At 55.0% G+C, this 7,536-nt stretch overlaps 1 protein-coding gene across 1 annotated transcript in view; it reads right to left on the reverse strand.

The window, feature by feature from the left end:
* PTSG_11246 (uncharacterized protein) overlaps positions 1–7,536 on the reverse strand; it is a gene marked incomplete at its 3' end in the record, with an annotated part of 13,561 nt that overhangs the window by 1,818 nt on the left and 4,207 nt on the right. Inside the window, exons 10-28 of the mRNA XM_004987688.1 lie at positions 7,160–7,339; positions 6,765–6,889; positions 6,180–6,422; positions 5,941–6,008; positions 5,273–5,723; positions 4,878–5,019; positions 4,567–4,646; positions 4,140–4,241; positions 3,802–3,837; positions 3,412–3,510; positions 3,054–3,116; positions 2,686–2,813; positions 2,118–2,291; positions 1,819–1,882; positions 1,566–1,655; positions 1,270–1,325; positions 939–1,080; positions 649–722; positions 192–273 (exon numbers count right to left, since the gene is read on the reverse strand). Coding sequence (XP_004987745.1) covers positions 192–273; positions 649–722; positions 939–1,080; positions 1,270–1,325; positions 1,566–1,655; positions 1,819–1,882; positions 2,118–2,291; positions 2,686–2,813; positions 3,054–3,116; positions 3,412–3,510; positions 3,802–3,837; positions 4,140–4,241; positions 4,567–4,646; positions 4,878–5,019; positions 5,273–5,723; positions 5,941–6,008; positions 6,180–6,422; positions 6,765–6,889; positions 7,160–7,339 — 2,399 coding nt within the window. The remainder of the gene's footprint in view (positions 1–191; positions 274–648; positions 723–938; positions 1,081–1,269; positions 1,326–1,565; positions 1,656–1,818; positions 1,883–2,117; positions 2,292–2,685; positions 2,814–3,053; positions 3,117–3,411; positions 3,511–3,801; positions 3,838–4,139; positions 4,242–4,566; positions 4,647–4,877; positions 5,020–5,272; positions 5,724–5,940; positions 6,009–6,179; positions 6,423–6,764; positions 6,890–7,159; positions 7,340–7,536) is intronic.

Genomic DNA, 7,536 nt, shown 5'->3' on the forward strand with positions numbered 1-7,536 from the left:
GGTGGTGGCAGGCGAGGAAGGCAGAAATCCAGGGCGAGCACAGAGACACACACACACACACACAGAGATAGAGAGAGAGTGTGTGTGTGTGTGTGTGTGACAGACAGATACAGACAGATGCAGACACAGACACGCAGACACACACACACACACACCCACGACACCCACCCACCCACACCGCATCGCCCGACCTTGGTTGTGTCGTCTTGCTGTGATGGTTCGACCTGATAAAAGTATTTCACCATCCTGTTGATTGCCGTGGCAAACTCCTCGCTGTCGGGCAGTCATGATGGTGACAATGGTGGCGGTGGTGAGTGGCACAAGTGTCTTCACACACGCACATGCGCTTACTCATTGAGTCTTTCGCTCGCCGACCCGCTCCACCGTTTGCTATCACCACCACGAGCCACAACAACAACGACAACAACAACGACAACAACAACAACAACAACAACAACAACAACAACAACAACAACAACAACAACAACAACAACAACAACAACAACAACAACAACAACGACAACAACAACAATAACAACAACAACAACGACGACAACAACAACAACAACAACAACAACAACAACAACAACAACAACAACAACAACATCATCATCATCATCATCATCGTCGCCATTGTTGTTGTCTCACCACAGCGCCTGCACTCTTCTGCGTTCGCTCTCCGGCAGCGGTTCGTCGGCCGCTGTTGGGGGCGGCGTCGACGTCTGACAATGGCAACAACGATTACAACAGCAACCACGTTGTTGTTGTTGCCGTCGTCGTCGTTGTTGTTGTGGTGGTGGTGATTACGTCGTGAGATGTAAAGGGCAACACACACACACACACACACACACACACACACACACACACACACACACACACACACATACACACACACACGTGTATGGTGGCATAGCCTGTCACGTGCACCAGCGTCAAACCTGTCGCGATTGCGTCATGTTGCCTGCGGAGGTTGGGGCGAGGGTCACAGTGTTTCGCCCAGTGTCACGGTCTTTCTCAAATTTTCTCCCGTCTGACGTCAGTGTTGTTGTCATGCGAGTCGTCCCATTAAACACGGTCACACTACAGAACAAACAGGAGGCGAGCGTGAGCCCAGGGGGGGGGGACAGTGAGATGAGTTGGTGAAATGAGATGAGACGAGCTGAGATGAGTGAGGTGACAGAGGGAAGGCGGATGGACCGAGCAAAAGGGAAGTGGAACACACGACAGATCAGGTTCATGCACAAGCGTGGTCGATCACGGGCACCGCACCTGTCGACGACCCAGGTGGGCGAGAGGCCCGTGTTGTCGTGGGAGAGAACGACGGACTGAAAGCATCGAAAGGAAATGCAACGCAGGCGCAAGACGATGAGACGTGGCAAATGAGGCTTCGATGATGTATGGCAGCAGGGCAGCAGCAGTGCACACACACACACACACAACCACACACAACCACACACACACAACCACACAACCACACACACACACACACACAACCACACCTTCTCTCACTCTCTCTTATGTGCAAGTCTCCAATCAATGCAACAACACAGCAGCTCTCGCCTCACCTGGAGGGCGCCGACATTCCTGTGTCGAATCTGAAGTTCATGGACGCCGCCAGACCCAAACGTGCTCGACTTGCCCAAGGACAGGTCCTCCTAAAACGAACACATAATGACACAAATGAGGCAGCGCATCACGATGAACACGAACGTGCATGGGAGCATGCATGGCAGAGGCAGTGGGGGGAGCAGTCGGAACGATGTCGCACAACCACCACAACTACCATCATCATCATCATCATTACCGCCATTGATGTACCGTGTGTGTGATGTCGCCCACAAGCTTGCACCAGACGTGGGCTGTTGTGCCGGTCCGGAAACCCCTGCGTGCAGGCAGACGGTGCGGGCGGTGTGATGTTGCCATGACGTGAGGTGGAACAAGAGTGGGGGTGACGATGACACGACACTCTCGCTCAGCGCCACACACACACACACACACATGTTTACGCGCACGAACACACACACACACACACACACACACACACGCACGAACACACACACACACACACATCTCCTCCCCCCTCCCAACCATCACCACACGCCGAGATGCGTTCTGACTTTGCGGTGTTGATGGTGATGGTGTATGCGATGGTGGCTGGTGGGTAGTTTGACGAGAAGCAGGCCAGGTCAAGTGTTGTCAGCGACAGGAGGTGCGACACGAGCTGTAGCCGGTGTTCCGCTTGCTGCAGAAACGCATATGGTTTGTACATGTCGACGACAACCGCCGTGCACCTGCACACACGCACACGTACACACGCACACGTGCATTGCGGTGTGTTGTGTGTTGTGTTGGTGGATGTTAATCGTGTGTGTGTGTGTGTGTGTGTGTGTGTGAGTTGTGTTGGCGAAGTTGATTACGCGTGTGTGTGTGTGTTGAGTGGATGCGTGAACGTGTGCAATGGTAAGCGCCAGTGAGTGAGAAAGGTTGAAAACACAAGCAGTTGAAGCAGGAATGAGTCTTCCCACGACATGAACTCACGGGTGCGCACACAGTCTCAAGCTCTCCCTTGTTCTTAAGTAAACATCACCCACCCACCCGCCCACACACACACACACACACACACACACACACACACACACACACACACACACACACACACACACACACACACACACACATACGCACCCGAAGCATGCCTCCAGGCACTGGCTGAGTCTGCGCTGTTCGAGGATGAGACGAACCCACGCGCGTCCGCGACCAACATCTGAGCGAAGAAACGCCATCGCCGCCACATCCCTGATCGACACCTGCACCTGTTGTTTGCCGGTGGTGTGTGGATGGTGTGTGTGTGTGTGTGTGTGTGTGTTTGTGTGTGTAGATGGTGTGTGTGTGTGTATATGGTGTGGATATGGTGTGTAGATGATGATGATGTGTGTGTGTGTGTGTGTGTGTCTCCAGGCTTGCGCTGCAACACGCACACGATAGCCAACATGGCCATGCATCACGTGACGGTTGCCTGCCGCACATCATCACCACCATCACTGTCCACGTACAGTGCGGGGAAGAGCGCCGGTCTTCAGGCAATTGAGGAGAAACTGCCACAGCGGCGCCTTGTACTGATGCACATGCACATGCACATGTACACATGCACATGCACATATGCACACGCATACAGCAAATACACACACACACACACAAGAACGCATGAATGTGCGGTGAGAGAAGGAGTCGCGATGGTGAGCGATTGCGCAGGTCTGGAAGCAAGCATGGGGCGGGCCTCGAACCAACCAACCAACCAACCAACCAACCAACTAGCAAGCAAGCAAGCAAACAAGCAAGCAAACAAGCAAGCAAGCAACTAGCAAGCAACCGACCAACCAACGAGCAGACCACGTGCAAGTGCGTAGTCACCTGTCTGTGGAGTCCGTGTCTGAACGCGCGCTCCAGCAAATCGCACAGACCGGCCACCATCGTGTTCTCGCGCTGTTGCACGTGCTGCACATGCGGTCCCTGCAGTCGCATACACATGAAGAGGTGGAGAGGAGGGGGATAGGAAGGCTTGTGACGATATGTGTGAATGAGTATGTCATGATGTGCGTGTGGTTGTGCATACATGTGTGTGGGGATAAAAAGTACACTTGCTTCTTGCGTGGATACATGTGCGCATGTGTGCGCGTGCGGGTGTGTGCGTGTGTTGACGTTCCTGAGGCATTTGCTCAAGGTGTCTGTCTCACTCCCGCCCGTTCAGTTATCAACGCCGCTGTTGTTAGCACCACCACCTCCTCCACTTCGCCGACGTACCTGCAAGGATATGCTCGCCTTCACCATCCTCTTCACCTGTGCACGGATGCAGTGGCGTGTACACATGTGTGTGTGTGCGTGTGTGTGTGTGTGTGTGTGTGTGTGTGTGTGTGTGTGTGTGTGTGTGTGTGTGTGTGTGTGTGTGTGTGTGTGTGTGTGTGTGTGTCAGCAATGTGTGAGCAAGGGGTCGGGTGCACGATGCTACGTCTAAACTTGTGAAGCGCCCGCAAACGCACGATAGCAACACCACACTCTACCACACCACACCACACCACACCACACCACACCACACCACACCACACCACACCACACCACACCACACCACACCATGGCCCGACCTTTTGCGAGCACTCCATGACGAGTGCGCCGGCAAATCTTTCCTGCGAATCCGTGGGCTGCGATTCCTCCAGCCGCACGTCCCGAATCACACCCTGGTGCCGCTGATGGTGGTGGTGATGGTGGTGGTGGCCGTCGTCATCGCGGCGGTGGCGGCTGTTGTGCTCGCGCGCCGCAGCAAGACGCGACTACAGCCATGATGGTGGTGATGATGATGATGATGATGATGATGATGGTGGTGGTGGTGGTGGTGACCGTGGTGATTGTGGTGATTGTGGTAGTGATGAGGATGATGATGGTGGTGGTGGTGGCGGTGGTAAGCGTGGTGATGGTAAGCGTGGTGGAAACAATCCTCGCGCCAGCTGCAACAACATTGCATCATGCCAAGACGTGCGCATTGACCCACACATGATGCGTGCACGTGTTCACCTGTATGACGTCGTGGTCGCTGCCGCTCGCGTGCTGGAGCGCTTTGAGCCGGCGGTTGGCGCGGCGGCGGGCACGCGCTGCTGGTGGTGGTGGTGGACACGGGAGGCGATGTGATTGAGAGGGGGGGGGGTGCATGAGGCTGGGTTACACAGAGAGGCACAGACACAGACACAGACACACGGACACACAGACACAGACACACAGACACAGACACACATACACACACAGGTACACGCACGCGCCCTCTCCCATACATGCGTCGCCCCTGCCTCCCTTGCGTGCCCTGGTTGCACCATCAAGTCACGACGTACATTTTGACAGCTGCTGTTCGTCATCACCATCACCATCATCGCCGCCCTCGTCGTGGTGTGACGGCCACTGCATCGGCTCCTGCTCCAGCTGTGATGGCGACAGCGACGGAACGGGGAAGTGGAAGCGGCCGCACACCACCGCCTGCAGAGATAATGATAATATGGGAGGGATGAAGCGGGGGGGGGGCAGTGGAGAAGAAGGGGAGGGGACGGGTGTTGAAGAAGAAGAAGAAAGAAACAGATAACATCACGTGGCAGGACATGTGATGGGTCAAGTGGATGGCAAGCAGAGTGGACGGGAACGTGGGTGATAGCAAGGTTTCATCACACACACACACACACACACACACACACACACACACACACACACACACACCACCACCACCACGACATACGTTGAGGTTCAGTGGTTCCGAGGGCTTTGCCTTCTTATCCGGGTATGACTTTGACGCGAATGCTTTCTGTTTCTTCTCCTTCTTCTTCTGTTGCTGAAGCTTTGGTGGTGAAGGCAGCTGTCGCCCGCCTCCACCACGAGCAGTCTTGCCACCGTCTTGAGTCTTCTTGCCGCCATCACAGCGGGCATCGTCACCACCGCTACCATCAGCGTCAGTGTGAGTAACACGGCCACCCTTGTCAGCACTCGCGTCACGTTTCGCACTGCTTTCGCCCTCATCTTCCTGTTGCTTCTCATTCCCATCCTTCCCCTTCGTCGTCCTGTCATCATCTTTTGCCTTCGCATCATCATCCCCACCACTGCGACCGCTGCCATCGTCATTGTCACTGCTGGCAGCTGCGTTGATTTCTGGCGCAACTGCCGTAAAGTCCACATGCACATCCGACGCACGCCTGAACACACACGCACGCACATACAGCAGTACGCGTACAGACGCGTGTTGGTGTCAGGGAGAGAGAAAAAACCAAGGATATCAACATTGGCACAATAGCGAGTTCACGCGTGTGCGTACATTTGTGTGTGTGTGTGTTTGTGTTTGTGTTTGTGTGTGTGTGTGCGTGTGTGCGTGTGTGTGCGTGCATGCATGCGTCAACACGTGTGTGTGTGTACATGTGTGCGAGAGGGCTGTGGAGCATCTGCATGATGTCGTCGTCGCCAAAGTGCCGCCGGTCCAGAAACTGAACAACACATCCACAGCACCACAGGGGCATTGGTGGTGGTGGTGATGGTGTTATGAATGGTGAACTTGCTCAGGCAAAAACTAGTCACAGGTACAGGCAAGCCACCACACATGGTCCCAAGCACAAACGCAAGCACACATGCACACATGTGTGCACAGCGGTACTCACGTGCAGAAAGGATGTTGGATCCGTGTTGGCCAGACCGACACCAACACCACCGCCGCTTCCACCTACGTCGCCGGCACCCTTCGTTCTCGCACCACCACCACCACCATCATTGCCGTCGTCGTCGTCGTCGTCGTCGTCACGGTTGTCGTCCTGGGAGTCGTTGGTTGCGCGTGCGCGTGCGCGGGCAGCGAGGACATGATCGAAGCACGAGTGAGCCTCATTCGCCTTCAACAGCGACGTAATCTGTAAATTTTTGTTTGGGGGGAGGCGGGGTGGATGGTGATGTGGTGTGTGTGTGCGTGTGTGTGTGTGTGTGTGTGTGTGTGTGTGTGTGTGTGTGTGTGTGTGTGTGTGTGTGTGTGTGTGTGTGTGTGTGTGTGTGTGTGTGTGTGTGTGTGAGCGTACTGCTTGGAGACGAGCACTCTACAAAGCATAAGAACTAACACTGGACAGCCAATGGGTTCACGGCAACAGCAAGATCATCACCACCATCATCGCAAGTTGCACTGTGGCAACTTTCGCCACCACCATCACAAGTGTCGCCACCACCACCACCGCCACCATCATCATCATCAGCATCACCACCTTCTTGTCGAGGAACGAGGCGAAGATTTGCGTCTCGAGGAAGCGCGTGAGAAAAGGACTGTTGCTGGACGGCTGGTCCGACAGAAAGGACAGCTTGTCAAAGACGCTGTCATCAACCGTGCCGCCTGGACAACAGCAACAGCAGCACACGACAGGTGGTGGTAGCGTGCGTGACGTGGGCATGTGGTGTGGGGTGTGGCGTGGTGAGCTGAAGTGTGACGGTCCAGGCAAGTCGAACAGCAAGAGGAGGGGGGAGTGTGTGCCTCCTACTGCAGAGCGCGACACAAACAAACAAACAAACAAACACACACACACACACGCACACACCTATGCCCACTGCTTCCTTCCTTCACCACGAAAGCCAATCAACCACCATCTCCATCACCACAACGTACATTCGAGCCAGGCGTCTGCGTCCTGCGGAAGGACAATGTATGTGTCATAACCGGACAGCACGTCCGCCCACGCGGCAAGAAACGTGTGGCGTACAGCCGCCGTAAACGCGTAGTCGTCCAGCGTGCCGGGGTTGTTGGGGAACTTGGGCAGCGCCGCGCCAGAGAGCAGACCGTGCAGGGCTGGCGGTGGTGATGATGGTGGTGATGATGATGATGTTGTGATGTTGCGCATGGTGATGGCGGTGATGGAGAAATGAGAGATTGTGTGTGTGTGCATTTGCGTGTGTGTGTGCATTTGCGTGTATGTGTGTGTGTGCGTGTATGTGTGGTGTGTGCGTGTGTGTGTGTGTGTGTGTGTGTGTGTGTGTGTGTGTGGT

The sequence above is a fragment of the Salpingoeca rosetta genome (genome assembly GCF_000188695.1).
Source record: "Salpingoeca rosetta unplaced genomic scaffold supercont1.42, whole genome shotgun sequence".
NCBI classification, from domain to species: domain Eukaryota; class Choanoflagellata; order Craspedida; family Salpingoecidae; genus Salpingoeca; species Salpingoeca rosetta.